The sequence below is a fragment of the Schistocerca americana genome, chromosome 11, assembly GCF_021461395.2.
Source record: "Schistocerca americana isolate TAMUIC-IGC-003095 chromosome 11, iqSchAmer2.1, whole genome shotgun sequence".
In the NCBI taxonomy this organism is placed as follows: Eukaryota; Metazoa; Arthropoda; class Insecta; order Orthoptera; family Acrididae; genus Schistocerca; species Schistocerca americana.
The window spans coordinates 147,889,507-147,908,847 of NC_060129.1; the positions used below are offsets into that span (position 1 = coordinate 147,889,507).

The 19,341-nt window shown below is 41.5% G+C and overlaps 1 protein-coding gene across 1 annotated transcript in view; it reads left to right on the forward strand.

Moving 5' to 3' along the window:
* The window catches only part of LOC124553874 (something about silencing protein 10), a 184,529-nt gene that overhangs the window by 85,600 nt on the left and 79,588 nt on the right, over positions 1 to 19,341 (forward strand). Inside the window, exon 5 of the mRNA XM_047127877.1 lies at positions 3,176 to 3,311. Within this exon, the coding sequence (XP_046983833.1) occupies positions 3,176 to 3,311 (136 nt within the window). The remainder of the gene's footprint in view (positions 1 to 3,175; positions 3,312 to 19,341) is intronic.

Consider the following 19,341-nt stretch of genomic DNA (forward strand, 5'->3'; position numbering starts at 1 on the left):
GGGGACTGGATCAGTTAGTGGTCTTAAACGCTCTGGTTGTCCTTCAACAAATTGTTCAACACAAAGCATCAAAGCAATCCGTCAAAGTGTCGCTGAGAGTCCAGGGACATCAAATCAGCACTGTGGCCGAGCATTTGAAATTTTGAGGAGCTCTATACAGTGTGTTCTCTTGAAAGATATGCATTTTTGTGCTCATGAAGTTCAGTTGACTCAAGAACTAAAGCCTACTCACAATGCACAATGAATAGACATTGTTGAATGGATTATGGAACAACAAGTGGATGCTAGTTTTTCAGACAAAATCATCTTCACCATTGCAGGTCATTTTCATCTTGGTGACTCAATTAATTGTCAAAATTTTCTCATTTGGGGTTCAGAAAATCCACAAGATTTGGTTGAGAAATGAATGCATCCAGAACATGTCACTAGTTGTTGCGAATTTTAGGCTGAAGTCATCATGGGACCATTCTTATTCAAAAATGCAACTGATTAAGCCATAACTGTTAATGGTGCCCACTATAATGGCACAATAACCCACTTGTTTGTACCTAAATTGCAAGATATAGACTTGGACAACATGTGGTTTCAACTAGACAGACCATGTGCAATATAGCGTGAGAAATAATTACTACACAAGTCATTTCCCCATCATGTAATTTCCCGTTTTGGTGATAAGATTTGTCCGCCAAAATAAAACAGTTTAAAGGTGTTGGACCTTTTTTTTTTTAAGTCTTAGGGCTTATGCAGAAAAGCCCATGACCACCCACACCTTGAAAGAGGAAACTGAGCACTGTGTTAATAAAATTCAGCCTTATTAATGCAAAACAGTCATGGAAAATTTTGACAAAATAGTGTTTACTTAACCCTATAATCTATACTTTATGAAACAATAAAAATCTATAGTTGCTGATAATAAACTGATGTTTATCAAAATTGCTTCTTGTATGAATTTGGGACAAACTTTAGATCCATATTTGTATTTATGCTTGTACTATTAAGGTAAGACTTTCCTTTGTATAGTTGCCATTGCCACTAAGACAAGACTTTTATAAAATGTGAAAGGTAGCCCATTCCTTTTGTATTTTAGAACCATGTGCCATGTTTTTTCAAATGTGTTATATATAACTTCTTTATATACCTTGGTTATGTTTTTATATATGCTCCTTGCTGCCAGCACAACAGGTGACATATATGTAGCTGTGATTCAGTTACTGTAAATTGTCAGTTTGTGCTTACAGCAATCACACACAGTGTGTTTGTTTCTGGACATATCATGGCAAAAAATGGTTCAAATGGCTCTGAGCACTATGGGACTTAACATCTATGGTCATCAGTCCCCTAGAACTTAGAACTACTTAAACCTAACTAACCTAAGGACAACACACAACACCCAGCCATCACGAGGCAGAGAAAATCCCTGACCCCGCCGGGAATCGAACCCGGGAACCCGGGCGTGGGAAGCGAGAACGCTACCGCACGACCACGAGATGCGGGCAACATATCATGACATTATGCTTTTATGAATAAGATACTGGCATGTGCAGAACCAATACTAAGTAAGTTTCTGTAATATGTTTCTTATACTTTACATAAATGTATAGTCAAAGTCCAAAGGTGTATAATATACCTAATTTTGCAGGCTTCTGAAGATGACAAATTAATTTGTCGAAGCTGACAAGGTGTAACAAAACTATATTCGCAACTGATGACTGAATTTTATTCTGAAAAACTATTGTTTCCCTAGGTGGCTTTGCCATTAAGGTGAGACCTTCATTTCTCTTAGTGCCTTGAGCTCAAAGGTCAAAGCTTTCTTTCCTTTGGTGCTGTGTCTGTACTTGCTCATGCACATTTCAGTCGAAGTGTTTGTACGCTTCTCAACAGCAGATTCGGTGACCGACGGATTGGTAGAGGTGGACCAATTCTGTGGCCTCCACGCTCTCCTGATCTCAACCCTCTTGACTTTCATTTATGGGGGCATTTGAAAGCTCTTGTCTACGCAACCCCGGTACCAGATGTAGAGACTCTTCGTGCTCGTATTGTGGACGGCTGTGATACAATATGCCATTCTCCAGGGCTGCATCAGCGCATCAGGGATTCCGTGCGACGGAGGATGGATGCATGTATCCTCGCTAACGGAGGGCATTTTGAACATTTCCTGTAACAAAGTGTTTGAAGTCACGCTGGTACGTTCTGTTGCTGTGTGTTTCCATTCCATGATTAATGTGATTTGAAGAGAAGTAATAAAATGAGCTCTAACATGGAAAGTAAGCATTTCCGGACGCATGTCCACATAACATGCTTTCTTTCTTTGTGTGTGAGGAATGTTTACCGAAAGTTTGGCCATGCCTTTTTGTAACACCCTGTATACATGAGGAAAAATGTGTTCCGTGTTCAGGAGATATACAGAAAAATAAGTTCATGCGTATGAATTTTTCTGAATCTTAAATAAACATGTAACGAAGTTCCATTTTATATTTGTTTCACCCTTGTACCTAGGGATTACTATTCTTCTTCTGGAACACTGCTGTGCAGGGTATACTTACCAGATAGGACTGACAGAGGACATAGAAAAGTTCAAAGAACAGTAGCTTGTTTGTGGAATAATGGAGAGAGTGCCACAGATATGATAGGTGAATGGCGATCAATAAAATGAGATTTTGTCCATTGCAGTGAAAGATTTTCATGAAATTTCAATCACCAACCTTCTCCTCAAAATGTGAAACTATTTTGTTGACTTGCGCCTACATAGGGGAGAAATGACCATCTTAAAAATTGGGAGGGCGCACATGGAAAAATTTAGGTGTCCATTTTTCTAACATGCTGTTCGAGTGTCCAACGGTCAGAAATAGTCTGAAAGTGGTTGTAGGAAGCTTCTGTCAAAAAGAAAACTGTGAATTCCACAATAGTCATGTAAATGTGGAGTGGACTGAGAAGTTAAATGTAATATTATTAACTGTTATTCTGTATATGCAGATTTTGCAGTTTATACTTTCTCTGTTCTTCATTAGTACCATTGTTTTGTATGGTTATAATAATACCGTGTGTCTCATTGTAACCTAAATAAAAATTGTTGGTACATTGTTTATTTTTGCCTTTTGCTTCAGGCTGATACATAATGATGTGAGTGTATCAGTTCTCTGAGTGTATCAGTTCTCACACTCATTGGGTTTCACAGGATGAGAAGGGTGAAGAGAAGGCGGAGGCAGAGGAGGTGATTGCGACAGACCTGACAAAGCTCTCGAAGAGGCAGAAGCTGTCACTCGTGCAGAAAGAGTCACCAGAATTCTTCGCACTCACTCGGGACTTTTCTGGTGAGTTCACACTGAAGCCTTATTGTATGTCCTGAACCCTCGGTCTTTCATTGAAATTAGCACTCTGACAAACCTCGTCGTAAGTACTGCGAGTCTGTTTGTCATTATCTGCTACAGTGGCTGTTATGTGTGTGGCAGGACTTCGTGAACATTATATGTAAACAAGATTATTAGTGAAAATATGAGTCATAAAGTCAGAAAGCATTTTGCAGTTGATACTTTTAATGAAATCTTGGAGTTTGACCCGTGACTTGTGCTCCATTGCCGTCTGTTCTCTTGCAGCAGTGTTTAATGCTGCTTTGTAGATGTATGATTACACTGTCGGTCAGGAGTTTTCAGTGTGTACAGATCTGGTCCTATTGGAGTAGCACTACTGGTATAGTCGATTGTAAAAAAAATAGTATTGCATCTTCAATACAAAGTAGGATAGAGTGCTACTCACCACGTAGAGGAGGCATTGAGCAATGGACAGGCACAGCCTAGGACAACTGCTTCGTTCCAGATATCTCTCCAGACAGTTCAAGATTCGACTGTACAAAACCCTGATACAGCCTGTTGTTTTATGTGGCTGAGACGGGGATTGTCTGGAAACAGGACTTCCATAAGCTCCTCGTTTTTGAGAGAAAAGTGCTTCGGAAGAGCTTCGGTCCGGTTCTGGATGCAAACACAGGCTAATGGAGGATCAGATACAACTGAGAGCAGAAACTGTCAAAGCCAAACGAATGGAGTGGGCCGGCCATGTGGCCCGGATGGAAGATCGCAGGTGGCCTTGGAAGCTCCCGTATTTCACACCTACAGGAAAGAAACCCCCAGGTAGACCCAAGAAGCGTTGAAGGAATGGGCTCCATGAAGATTTAAACCAAGTGTCAATAGATGTGGACGGATGGCGGATAACAGCAATGGACAGAACACGATGGAGGAGGAAAGTTGTGGAAGTGTGTGGTCCACTGGGTCTGATCACATAGTAGTAGTAGTAGTAGTAAATATGTCTGCTTGTGTCTGTTATATGCGGATGGATGTGTGTGTGTGTGTGTGTGTGTGTGTATATATCTGTCCCTTCCCCCCCCCCCCCCCCCCCCCCCCCCCCTCAAGGTAAGTCTTTCCACTCCCTTAAAACCCACATCCTTTTGTCTTTCCCTCTCCTTCCCTCGTTCCTGATGAAGCAACCTTGGGTTGTTTAGAGAGAGAGAGAGAGAGAGAGAGAGAGAGAGAGAGAGAGAGAGAGAGAGAATGAGAGGGAGAATTGCAGCACCAAAAAGGACGTGTACAACATTATCAAAAGTTGTTAGGCATGTTTCCACATCTCAAAGATGATCACACCCACCACATTTTACCTTTGAGACTGGATGTGGTGAATTGGTGTTAGTTAAGAATGCCTTTAAAGGCAACAAAGACACCATTATCAACAATTCACTGAGTTTGAACGAGGTCGTGTTATAGGGCTACTAGACGCCGGATGTTCCTTCTGTGATACTGCAGAAAGACACGGTAAGAATGTAGCAACTGTACACAGTCGCTGGAAGCAGTGGTCACGAGAATGTACGGTCGCGAGAAGACGGGGCTCCAGACAGCCACGTGGCACTACTCGGAGGGGAGACCGTCGTGTTCGGTGTGCGGCTCTGACACATCGTACTGCTTCTGCGGCAGCAGTTCGAGCAGCTGTCGGTCCCACGATAACACAGTGAACTTTTACAAATTGATTACTTCGAGGACAGCTCTGAGGCAGATGACCTGTAATGTGCATTCCGCTGACCTCAAACCGTCACTGTTTGCGACTTAAATGGTGTCAAATGAGAGCTCACTGAAGGGCAGTATGGAGGCCTGTCGTGTTTTGTGACAAAAGCTGCTTCTGCCTCTGCTCCAGTGGTGGCCTCGAGTTGGTGAGGAGGCCGGTCGAGGACCTACATCCGACCTGTCTGCGGTATTGACACATCTCACCCACACCTGGAGCTATTTTGTATGACAGCAGGAGTACTCTTGTGGTTATACTACACACTCTGCCTGCAAAATTGTATGTCAGTCTGGTGATTTGGCCTTTTGTGCTTCCATTCACAGTGTTCCAGGGGTTGTTTTCCAACAGGATAACATCACCACATACCGCTGTTGTAATGCAACACGCTCTACAGAGTGTCGACATGTTGCTTCGGCCTGCTCGATCACCGGATGTGTCTCCAATTGAGCACGTAACTGACATCATCGAACGACTACTCCGGCGTCATCCACGTCCCTGTATTGACCGACCGAGTGCTGCAGACGTAGAAGTCTACCCCACAAACTGACATCCGGCAACGGTACGACACAGTGTGTGCTCATTAGCATGCTTAGATTCAACATTCTGGCAGTTACGCCAATTATTACTGTATCAGCATTTCACATTTGCAGTGCCTGACTTTGGGTTTACATTAACATCTTATCTTGCAGTGTTAATCACTTAAGCCTAGTTTACACGACGACATTGAATTGCGCCACCCGTTGCGTGGAATGAGCTGCACGCAAGTGGTTTCATATATGGCTGTAGATATGGCAACACCAGTGTATACTTCAGTTTCGTTGTTTTGTGGGTCCCTGAATCGTGTCTGAAATGAAAGTTTTGGCAGCTGCACGTCGCAAGAGTTGTGATGGAGTTAAAGCTTGTTGCGTGGAATTGCTGCATAAGAAAAAAATAAGAAACGTGTTTCGATTCGTGACTGGATGAAGAAAAGACATCAGCTCGGTTGCTCAGCATCCTTGCTGAAATAATTTATAATGGAAGATCCAAGAAGTTCTTTTAATTATCTTAGAATGCCACCAGAACTGTTCACGTTTCTTCTAAATAGAGTTAATTGTGGGATAAGGGATGAAGGTAATGTAATGCATGAAGCTCTGTTGCCAGAACTGAAATTACATATCATATTGCATGCATTACAATCGAGAACACTCGGTATGCTATAAGATACAGTTTTAGTTGGTGATGACGCTATTTCATTAACACCAATAATTATTTGAAGGAGACCGCATTAACAAGAGAATGATTTGCAAACTACTCTCTCGAAGATAGATCTCTACAGTGGCAATAGTTCAAAATTCTAACATATGTGAATGGGGAGCACTGCAGCAGTGTTTTAAATAGATGAATATTGAATAAAGACCGCAGCTTCTTGAATTTGTATAGCCTTCCCTCCTGTCAACAATATTCCTTAAGAAAGAGTTGGCCAACTTGAACAATGGGATTTTAGTCTTGTAGATGAGAGTATTGCCACAGTTAGGATTACACTTGTTTGTATTTTTCTTAATTCAGTTGTATATGTGCTCCTAAGTCAATAAATTTTGCCCTGCAGCTCAGATGTTGTCAAACCATGTTATGATCGCACATGACGGTCTCAGCGGCAGCAATTGTTGCTTATTTTTGTAATCGGCATCACTGAAGTCACACAAACACCCATGCAAAGCATAGATATCCAAAAAGCGAACATTATTCTCTGTTCCCCACTTGACATTTCAGTTTGTCTACAATCTACGAACACACGTCACCTCAGAACTCGTGCAACTAGTGTCGCCAAAGTTGGAACACGCCGAAACTGTTTAGTTTCACCGACGAGTTGCGCAAACGCGCGGCGCGCATGCGCAGTGGCCGGCAGCGCAGTTGCCTGCAACCTAGTGTCGTCGTGTAAACTAGGCCTTACACATGTTACCTAGACAAATGTATTCCTAAAATTTCATTACTTTATGTTAATTATTTTTTGGTGTTGCAATATTTCTTGTGTGTCTGTGTACTTGTACACGCATGTGGCCACTGTCGTCTCTGGATGCTGTGGCACTGCTACAGTAAGTAGCAGTACTGGCTGGTGTGAGTACTCGTGATACGGTCTCCCGTACCTTGTCTCCCCACTCACTCATTGTCCTCTTACTGCGATTGGCCACAAAGGAAAGCTTCCCTTATTACTCTGTACCAGTGCTTAATTTCTAAAAATGTAGGTGCTGGACCGCACCTCTTCAACCGTACACTCACATCCCCACCCCCCACCCTCCACCCCCACCGCTACTCCCGAATCACAAAAATCGACAGTTTCAATTTTTCAAAATGTGTGATAAAACTTGCAGTGAGAAATCACTTGTTATGAGGCAAGATTGAAAAATAACGCACAGTTATTTTATTATCGATAGTTAATAGTTTTTCCCGTGCTCTGTTTGCGAGTGGACCGTCTGCGATCTGTTTCTTTCGACCGCTACCTACCGTTGTCGCCCCTATCGGCAAATGGGGGAAGCGAAGTTCTAAACCTTGTATATTTCAAAGTTGTACGTGCAGCACGTATTCAATGTGTAACTGGCAGCCGACCCAGGCACATGTGGTATTTCTTAATGTGCCACACTTATATGACTCTGTCATACCATTAGGACACAGTTGTATGTTTTTATGTTCTACTCTGTTTTTATTATGAATCCATTAAGAAGTTATGAAAACAAACATGTTGTTTATTGCACACATGATTTCATAACATTTACGCTGTGGATCTGAAGATGGCAGCTTAGTCACGTCAAAACTCGTAAATCTGTGTATTTACACATGATGGAGGCAATAAAAATTCATATCTGAAGCTTTCTTTACATTCCATTATGTATCACTCATTGACACACACAACACAAGACGTTGCCATGCAACTAGTTTGTCGGTGGCAATCGTAAACAAAAGAGGACATATTCTGATAACTGCTGGCCTCATGTGGGGGGTGCGGGGGAGGGGAGGGGGTAAGGGGGGGGGGGAGTGCAAGCAGAGCTCCCAATTTGCAGCATCATTCCCAGAATGCATCGGGGTCCTTTGGTTTGGAGCTGAGTGGAGGGTCTCAACCAAAGGCTTTGTTGACTCTGTGACAGTCTTGGCTGCAGCTTTATAGACCTGCATTATCATGTTTGCCAACAACATTATAATACTCTCAGAGGCAGCAAAGGACCTGGAAGAGCAGTTGAAGGGAATGGACAGTGTCTTCAAAGGAGGATGTGAGATAAACGTCAACAAAAGCAAAATGAGGGTAATGGAATGTAGTTGAATTAAGTGGGGTGATGCTGAGGGAATTAGATTAGGAAATGAGACACTTAAAGTAGTAAAGGAGTTTTTCTATTTGGGGAGCAAAATAACTGATGATGGTCGAAGCAGAGAGGATATAAAATGTAGACTGGCAAAACCCAAGGAAAGCGTTTCTGAAGAAGAGAAATTTGTTAACATCGAGTATAGATTTAAGTGTCAGGAAGTCGTTACTAAAAGTATTTGTATGGAGTGTAGCCATGTATGGAAGTGAAACATGGACGATAAATAGTTTAGACAAGAAGAGAATAGAAGCTTCAGAAATGTTGTGCTTCAGAAGACAACTGAAGATTTGATGGGTAGATCACATAACTAATGAGGAGGTACTGAATAGAATTGAGGGGAGGAGTAATTTGTGGCACAACTTGACTAGAAGAAGGGATCGGTTGGTAGGACATATTCTGAGGCATCAAGGGATCACCAATTTAGTATTGGAGGGCAGCATGGAGGGTAAAAATCGTAGAGGGAGACCAAGAGATGAATACACTAAGCATATTCAGAAAGATGTAGGTTGCAGTAGGTACTGGGAGATGATGAAGTTTGCACAGGGTAGAGTAGCACAGAGAGCTGCATCAAACCAGTCTCTGGACTGAAGAAAACAACAACAACAACTACTTCATGTGGGGATTTGTAGGGCTCCCCTTGACAGGCCAGGTATGCACTACACAAAGGAAACAGCTACTCAGGTAGCAGAGTATTTGTGGAATGTACATGAGTTTTTTTTTAGGCTAGGCAGTAGTCTGAGGTGCTCTAATGAACATTTGCCAGTCCATATGCAGCAAGGGAAGTCAAACGACGTTCAGAATAAAAACACTTTGACTGTCAGAATTTTATCAGTAAACTGTTTAAGTATCTGTAGTGAAGTTCCCAAATTTACTGCCCTTCAGGAAAGTTCTCGCACTCAAATTATTCTTGGGACCGAGAGTTGGCTGAAATCTGAAGTGGAAAGCTCTGAGATATTTAGGGAATTGTGGAACTTATATGGACAGACAGATTAGTGGCCATAGGAGTGGGAGTGTTCATTGCATTTAACAAAAATATTGTCTCAATTGAGATCAAAGTTGAGTGTGACAGTGAAGTTAAATTGTCGCACATAACAGGTGTAGTGAAACTGAGTTAATCGTTGGATGTTTTTACTGGCCACACGATTCTGCTGTGTCAGTTCTAGACTCATTCAAACAGTCTATGATCAGTAGTGCGTAAATATCCAGATCGTGCAATACTGGTTAGAGGAGACTTTAACCTGCCGCGTGTAGTATATGTCTATGGATTCATTGTGGGGAGTACAGACAGAGATTCGTGAAAATACTGTTGAACACGTTTTCTGAAAACTCTTCAGCAGATAGCTCGGCAGCCCACATGCAGTGAAAATATCGTAGACCCTGTGGCTACAAATAGGCCGGATCTTATTGAGAATATCAGTATAGAAACGGGGATTAGCGATCGTGATGTCATTATAGCAACTATGATTATGAAACTTATTTAATAAGTCAAGAAGGCTAGGAAAGTGTTTCTGCTAGATAGAGTAGTTAAGTTGTTATTAACATCTCACTTAGACAGTGAATTGGCATCACTTAGTTCCAGTAAGATGGATGTAGAGGAATTTTGGGCAAAGTTTAAGCAGATTGTAAATCGTGGTCTGCAGAGTTATATGCCTAGTAAGTGAATAAAGGATGGAAAAGACCCACTGTGGTTTAGAAACGAAATTTGGTGAATGCTGAGGAAGCAGAGGCTGTTGCACTCTCGGTTCAGAAGGGAATGCATAAATGACAACTAGTGAAGGTTAGTAGAGATTCGTGTGTCTGCGAAAAGATCTATGCGTGAAGTATGCAACAACTATCACTGTTATACATTAGCAAAAGATCTGACGGGGAACCTGAGAAAATTCTGGTTGTACGTAAAATCGCTAAGCGGTCTAAGGTTTACATTCAGTCCCTTGTTGACCTGTCTGGTGTGGCAATTGAAGATAGCAAAATGAAAGCTGAAGTTTTAAATTTTGCATTCGAGAAATTGTACACACAGGAGAATTGTACAAACATACTGTCATTTGACCATTGGACAGAACTCCCATGTGGAGTACATAGTAATAAGCATAACTGGCACAGAGAAACAACTGAAAGATTTGAAAGCAAATAAATTACTAGGTCCGGATGGAATCCCAGTTTGATTTCACAAAGAGTACTCCACGACATTGGCCCATTACGTAGCTTGCATCTGTCGTGAATCTCTCGCCCAGCGTGAGGTCTCAAGTGACTGTAAAAAAGTGCAGGTGCCTCCAATATACAGGGTGAGTCGTGTAAGACGTAACACCCCCTTTATTCCGGGGGCGATTGCACATATCGGCCTGTGGTTTTTGGTGAATCATAGTGACATACATTGGTACGTGCACAATAATCACAACGTTTATATTGACCGAGATAATGAGGCAAGTACATGTTTTTTAAATGGGATGCTATACTTTTTTTACCATCATTCGAATGCTCTGGAAAAGATGCGTATAGTGATGTAACGCATGTTGCTATTGTGATTCAAACTTTGCTTAAGAGAGGGCGGATGAGGATTTACCTACGTAGCGTAGGCCATGCATGCTGCATAGAGCACGGCAACTCGGCCTGTGGGTTGTGCGAGGCGTGTTTACGGTCTGCAGCAACTTCCGACCATTTCGACCTTCAGTCGTACAATATTTCCCAGCGTCTTCTAAGCGAAGTTTGAATCACAATAGCAACATGCATTACATCACTATACGCATCTTTTACAGAGTGTTCTGATGATGGTAAAAAAAAAAGTATAGTGTCCCATTTAAAAAAAAACATGCACTTGCCTCATTATCTCAGTCAATATAAACGTTGTGATTATTGTGCTTGTACCAACGTATGTGCCCCATAGTCCGCTATGATTCGTCGAAAACTGCATGCCGATACGTGCAATCGCTCCAGAATAAAGGGAGTGTTAAGTCTTACGTGACTCACCCTGTATAAGGATGGTAAAAGAATGGACCCGCAAAGCTACAGACCAATATCCCTAATTTCTGTTTGCTGCAGAATGCTTGAACATATTCTCAGTTTGAATATAATTGATTTTCTTGAGTCTGAGAAGCCTATGTGCACGAATCGGCACAGTTTTATAAAGCATCCCTCTTGTGAAACTCAGCTTGCCTCTTTCTTGCACGGTATACTGAGATCTGTGGATGAAGGGCAACAGGCAGATTCCACATTTGTAGATGTCCGGAAAGCATTTGACACGGTGCCCTATTACAGGCTGGTAGCGAAGGTACGAGCATGTGGAATAGGTTCATAGGCATGTGAGTGGTCACAAGCCTTCCTAAACAACAGAACCCAATATATTGTCCTTGACGGTGAGTGCTCGTCAGAGACAAGAGTATCATCAGGAGTGCCTCAGGGAAAAGTGGTAAGAGTGCTGTTGTTCTCTGCAGGGTGAAAAGTATTTAAACCGACAAACTCTGGGACATCGAAACAAATATTTTTCCCCAATGTCATTTTTTCCTATGAGGATTGTTTAAACCTGTGGAGGCCGTATTATGCTCTTCAGTTGTTAGAGGACGAATTATGTTCTTCAGTTGTAGGCAACTGCTGTCCACCAGTGTAGTAGGGCATTGTCTCTGTTTACTAATGGAGCGATACACCTGGAGTGAGTACACTGATATGGTTGGTGCGTACTAAGTAGTGCACCACAATGGACGAGCTGCACAGCGGGTTTATCAACAACAATATCCTAATCGCCGTATCCCGCATCGTACGACCACTGCTGCTGTGTACCAGCGTCTGTGTGAGGCCGGGTCATTTTGCAGATTACCTGGACAGGGACGCTGTCGCAAGGTAAGAACACTGCAATTTGAGGAAGCTGTCTTGCAGCATGTGGAGCGGGATCCTTCAATCAGCACTCGTGCAATTGCACGTATCGTGAGGACGAATCGGACGAATGTAAGAAAATTCCTTCAAGAGCAATTTTTACGTCCATTTCACTTACAGACTGTCCACAACCTGGAACCAGTTGATTATCCACCCAGAGCACAGTTTTCGCAGTGGTACCTGGAACAGTGTGAAATGCATCCTACATTTCCATCCTGTGTGTTGTTTACCGATGAAGCAACGTTTGGGCGTGAGGGAGTCTTCAGCATGCACACTTCGCATGGTTGGAGTGAGGATAACCCACTTCCCACAGTTACTAGCGCTCGTCAAGTGCGGTTCTTCGTTAATGTGTGGGTCGGTGTTGTTGGGGACTCTTTAATTGAGCCGTATCTGCTACCTATGCCATTAAATGGCAGGCACTATTACAGTTTTCTTGCCAGAGCATTGCCAGAATTGCTGGAAGACGTCCCACTCCCTACAAGACGACGCATGTGGTTCCAACGTGACGGGGCGCCAGCACATTTTAGTTGTCGTGTGTGTTGATTCCTGGACCGACGGTTCCCAGAAACGTGGACTGCCAGAGGTGGTCCCGTACCGTGGCCTGCTCGATCCCCAGATATGTCCCCTCTGGACTTTTTTGTGTGGGGAGAAATGCGCAACCTTGTTTACGCAACTCCTTTTGCATCAGAAGAGGATCTGTTTGCCCAGATAATAACAGCAGCAGCCCGTGTCAGCCAGAACATGATCCGAAGGTGTAATCTTTGTTTACGTGTCAATGGAGGCATTTTTGAAAATCTACTGTAATTGAAATTGGGTTGTGTTAATGTGTTGTCTCTTGGTCATAAAAAAATGGAAAAGTGTTTGTTGGTTTAATGAATTTGCCTCCAGATAAATCTTCCTCTACTGGTTTAAATACTACTCATAGGGAAAAACGACATTAGGGAAAAATATTTGTTTTGGTGTCCCCTACAACCTCCCAGAGTTTGTCGGTTTAAATACTTTTCAAACTGTATATACATAAATGATTTGACTGACAGGGTAGGCAGCAATCTGTCATTGTTTGCCGATGATGCCGTGGTGTACAGTAAGGTGTCAAAGTTGAGTAACTGTAGGAAGATACAAGATGAATTAATAGAGGGAAACATTCCACGTGGGAAAAATATATCTAAAAACAAAGATGATGTGACTTACCAAACGAAAGCGCTGGCACGTCGATAGACACACAAACAAACACAAACATACACACAAAATTCAAGCTTTCGCAACAAACTGTTGCCTCATCAGGAAAGAGGGAAGGAGAGGGAAAGACGAAAGGATGTGGGTTTTAAGGGAGAGGGTAAGGAGTCATTCCAATCCCGGGAGCGGAAAGACTTACCTTAGGGGGAAAGAAGGACAGGTATACACTCGCACACACACACACATATCCATTCACTCATATACAGGCACAAGCAAAATATGTCTGCTTGTGTCTGTATATGTGTGGATGGATATGTGTGTGTGTGTGCGCGAGTGTATACCTGTCCTTTTTCCCCCTAAGGTAAGTCTTTCCGCTCCCGGGATTGGAATGACTCCTTACCCTCTCCCTTAAAACCCACATCCTTTCGTCTTTCCCTCTCCTTCCCTCTTTCCTGATGAGGCAACAGTTTGTTGCGAAAGCTTGAATTTTGTGTGTATGTTTGTGTTTGTTTGTGTGTCTATCGATGTGCCAGCGCTTTCGTTTGGTAAGCCACATCATCTTTGTTTTTAGATAAGATACAAGATGACTTAGACAAAATTTTCACTTGGTGTGATCAATGGCAGCTAGCACTAAATGTAGAAAAATGTAAGTTGATGCAGATGAGTAGGAAGATCAAACTGATAATATGCAGATACTAGTCTCCTGTGTGACTCAGTCAAGTCATTTAAATACCTGGGCATAACATTGCAAAGCAATATGAGGTGGAACCAGCATGTGAGAACTGTGTTACGGAAGACGAATGGTCAGCTTCAGTTTATTGGGGGAATTTTAGGAAAGGGTGGTTCACCTGTAAAAGAGACCGCATTTAGTACGCTGGTATGACCTATTCTCGAGTACTGCTCGAGTGTTTGGGATCTGTACCAGGTCGGATTGAAGGAAGACTTTGAAGCGGTTCAGAGGCGGGCTGCTAGATTTGTTACCAGTATTGCACGATCTGGGTATTTACGCACTACTGATTGTAGACTTTCTTTGAATGACTCTAGAACTGTCACAGCAGTATCATGTTGCCAGTAAAAACATCCACTGATTAACTCGGTTTCACCGAACATGTAAGTGTTACGGAGATGCTTCGGCAACTGAAATGGGAATCACTGTAGGGAACGTGACATTCTTTTTGAGAAACTCTATTGGGAAAATTTAAAGAACTGGCATTTGCTGAACGATTTTACTGCCGCCAGCGTACATTGCGCACAAGTAGCACGAAGATGCAGTCGTTTTTCCTTCACTCTGTTTGCGAGTGAAACAGAAAAAGAAATGACAAGTGGCGGCACAGGTACCGTCTGCCATGTACTGTACGGTGGCTTGTGGAGTATTTATGTAGATGTAGATTTAGATGTAACAACTTCTCAATGAAACTCAACTTATCTTAGTTATACTGTAGAGCTCTGAGATTGCTGGCAGTAGTTAACAGAAGACAGCTGACATGACGGTTACTGATATGTACTGATCACATTATCGGAATGCAGTACAGCTTATCCTACACACACACTGCGCCTCGCCCCACGCCACTGCTCATTTTTTTAATCACAGCAGAAGGTAGGTAGATCACTGTTTTTAATTAAATCGTGGGAGGTGGGTGGATCAATATCTTTTAATTAAACCGTGGGAGAAGGTGGATGGTTCAACATTTATTACTGTATTGAATGTGTAATTATTCATAATAAACATTAATCCACCTACCTCCTCCCATTATTGAATTAAAAAACTCCATCACACAAACCTTTCTCTCTTCAAGAGTTTTTTCAACACCACATTTGATACATTTTTGTGTCCCTCCAATGATTCCAAGGGGCAGTGGACAATGTCACTGTGCAGCATTAAATCACTTAAATCAGTCCATTTTACAGCACTCACTGACATAAACACAAAATATTTATTTCAGAACTCACTCTTACACCAAAAAACAGTTAATAAGCCAATGGTTTCAATTTTGGCACTAGAAATACATTGCCTCTGTTCTCACTTCACATTAGTTATGTCAAAGAATCATCCCATCGGCCACCTGAAACTGACGTGTTGACTGTCGTGACTGCTGCTGGCCTCGATGTAGACTTTCGAGACACCTAAGTCGTAAAATGGAACACCTGCAGCTGAGCTTTTCATGTTACTCATTATGTAGATACCAGTTTTGGTGATTCAGTACACCATATTCTGTCATTGGCAAACCTCAAAGTTCTTATTTCTTCTACTCAAACTTAAAATTGCTACTCAAAATTTTTCTTTGCTTTTCTTTAGAGCATACTCAATGTACAGATTGAATAACCTTGGCGGTAGACTACAACCCCGTCTCACTCCCTTCCCAACCAGTGCTTCCCTTTCACACCACTCGACCCTGCTAGCTTCATAACTTCAAAGAGAGCATTCCAGTCAACAATACCAAAAGCTTTCTCTGAAGTCTACAAATACTATAAACATAGGTTTGCCTTTCCTTAACCTATCTTCTATGAGAAATCATAGATTAAGGATTGCCTCACCTGGTCCTACATTTCTCTAGGATCCAAATTAATGTTCCCTGAGGTCACCTTCTATTAGTTTTTCTATTCTTCTGTAAATAATTTATGTTAATATTTTGCAACCATGACTTATTAAACTGGTAGTTCACTAATATTCAACATCTGTTAGCACCTGCTTTCTTTGGAATTTGTCTGGCACACAGCTTTAATCTGTCAGGAATTTCATATCAGCGCACAATCTGCTGCAGAGTGAAAATTTCATTCTATTGCATTCTTCTTCAAGTCTGAGGGTATTTCACCTGTCTCATACATCTTGCACTGCACCCCAAAAGAAATTGTTTTGTCATGTCTGGCTCTCCCAATGCTATCAGTAGTTCTGACAGAATGTCGTCTACTCCTGGGCCCTTGTTTCGACTCAGGTCTTTCAGTGCTCTTTCAAATTCTTCTCACAGTATCTCATCTCCCATCTCATCCGTATCCACATCCTCTTCCATTTATATAATGTTGCCTTCAAGTTCATCTCCCTTGTATAGACCCTCTATGTATCCCTTCCACCTTTCAGCTTTCCCTTCTGTGCTTAGGACTGGTTTTCCATCTGAGCTCTTGATATTCATACAGGTGCTTCCCTCTTCTTCAAAGGCCTCTTTAATTTTCCTGTACACAGTAGTGAAATATGTTTCTAAATCCTTTGTCCCCTAGCCATTCCTTCTTAGCCATTTTACACTTCCTTTCTGTTTCATGTTTCACTTGTTTAATTTGATGGATATTTATATTTTTTCCTTTCATCAATTATATTCAATATCTCCTGTGTTATCCAAGCATGTCTACTATGCCTTGACTTGTTACCAATTTGGTCCTCTGCTGCTTTCACTATTTCATCTCTCAAAGCTACCCATTCATCTTCTGCTGTATTCCTTTCCCCTGTTCTGGTCGATCATTGCTAATGCTCCCTCTGAAGCTCTCAACAGCCCCTGGTTCTTTCAACTTAAACAGGTTGCAACTTCAGGTTGAATCTGCAGTTCATAAGTAATAAACTGTGGTCAGGGACCACATCTGCCCCTGGATTCACATCCTCTCACACACATCCACATCTATACTCTGCAAACCAGCGTGAAGCGCGTGGCAGAGGGTATGTCCCATTGTGCCTGTTATTAGAGTTTCTTCCCATTCCATTCACATGTGGAGTGAGGGCAGAATGATTGCTTGAATGCCTCTGTGTGTGCTGTAATTATTCTAATCTTGTCCTCACGATCCCTTTGTGAGTGACATGTTGTAGTAATTCCTAGAGTCATCATTTAAAGCCAGTTCTTGAAACTCTGTTAGTAGACTTTCTCAGGATAGTTTACGTTTGTCTTCAAGAGCTTGCCAGTTCAATTTCTTCAGTATCTCTGTGACCATTTTTGCTGCCCTTCTGTGTATATGTTCAATGTATGTCTCACAATTTAAAATCTGATTCCAAAATCTCTGTCTTATTAATGTATAATCAGTCTGAAACCTTCTAGTGTCTCCAGGTTCTTTCGACGTATACAACCTTCTTTTATGATTCTTAAACCAAGTGTTAACTATGATTAAATTGCACTCTGTGCCAAATTCTGCCAGACAGTTTCCTCTTTCATTCCTTTCTCTCAGTCTGTATTCAGCTATTATTTTTCCTTCCCTTCTATTTCCTACTATTGAATTTCAGTCCCTCATCACAATTAAATTTTAATCTCCATTAAGTACGAGGTCTGTTCAAAAAATTCCAGAACTTTGTCCGCAAATTTTTTCTGCACTTACAACTTTTACTTATCATGCATAAAATACTCTCTTCAATTCTCTCTTACACAATTGATACACTGCTCTCATTGCCATTTCAACTTCCAGAAGCAGTCTTGGTACGTCCTTTGTTGGATTGCGCAAAACACTGTCTGTAAATTTTATCTTTTCTATTGTTGCAAATCTTCATTCTTTCAATCAGGTTTTTAACTTTGGAAAAAAAAAAATAGTCTGTAGGGTCCATATAGAGCTTAAGGAACATCTCATTCTTATTTGCGCGATCCAAAGGCTCTTCACAGATTGCGTGACGAAGGTCTTTCTGGTCTTGACTTATGAGCCGTGGGACGAACTTGGCGGCAACACGATGAATTCCAAGATCCTGTGTCAGGATTTCATAACATGATCCAAATGAAATGTTACATTCTTCTGCAATCTCTCGGACAGTCAGTCTTCGATTGGCAAGCACAATTTTATTGATGTTCCTGACATGACCATTATTGGTAGATGTAGTAGGACGTCCTGAATGAAGGTCATCTTTAACTCCCGTCTGGCCATTCTTAAACTGTGTGAACCATTTGTAATGCTGAGTACAGCTTAAGCACTCATCACTGTAGGCTTCCTGCATCATTTGTCGTGTCTGTGTAAAAGTTTTCTTTAGTTTCACGCAAAATTTAATGCAGACGTATTGCTCCTTTAATTCTGCCATCTCGAAATTTGCAAACTGTGTGACAGAACATTCTGCTCAATAAAGCACTGAACCTCTGGACATGTATTTCTATGTTGTCATTGTGCCTAAGTGAAGTGGGTTATTATTCAGTGTTTTTATAATGCGTACAAATCCTTAGAGTTGATGATGAAGAGCGTTATTTTTTACCTGAACAGTCAAGTTGGGCAGTCCGAGTCAATAGTGGAGAAAATGTAAAAATTACTGGAATTGAACGTTCAAAACAGGGCAGCTGCTTGAGAACAGGGAGTTTTAATACAGCACTTAATACCATGGTGGGACATAACAAGAAGTTGAAGTGATGAAAACTTGTGGCTAAAGTATTGTAAAAGAAATAAATGGAGGGTTAACTGTTTTCTATTACATGTTTCTGTGTATCACACACCAGTCCAGTAAGTAATTGCCTTTCTCTTGAACATTTTTGGTATTTATAGTGTTTTCATGTGCATTTTATGGCCGTTGCATATCTTTGTGATATCATAGGTCTAACATCAGTTGTCTCGAGAGTATAATGAAAATGAGCCACAGTTCTTGGTCATTCATACTTCCCGATTTCTGAAACTGACTCTCTCAATTTTTGGTTTTCAAAAGTTGGCATATATGTAGTCTTATAATCTCTCTTTATATACTGATTGTTGCCCTTTCTATGATGACATAAGTTAACAGGCTGAGAGTATTGTTTATTTTTTGTTGTTGCACCATCAGGCAGAGATGTTTTTATTCTTTACTCATTCATTACTGCAGTGTTGAGAAGAGAGTAATTTATCTTTTACTAGGTGTCAGTGAAATTGAGTCTGTAATTTTTGTATAATCATAACTGGCTTTCAGTTAACTAAATTTTGAAAAGTAGGAATTCTTGTATAAATTAGACCTTTCCGTATTACTGTTACAGCACTATATTATCTCTGACTGCTACACTTTTCTTAATTATTA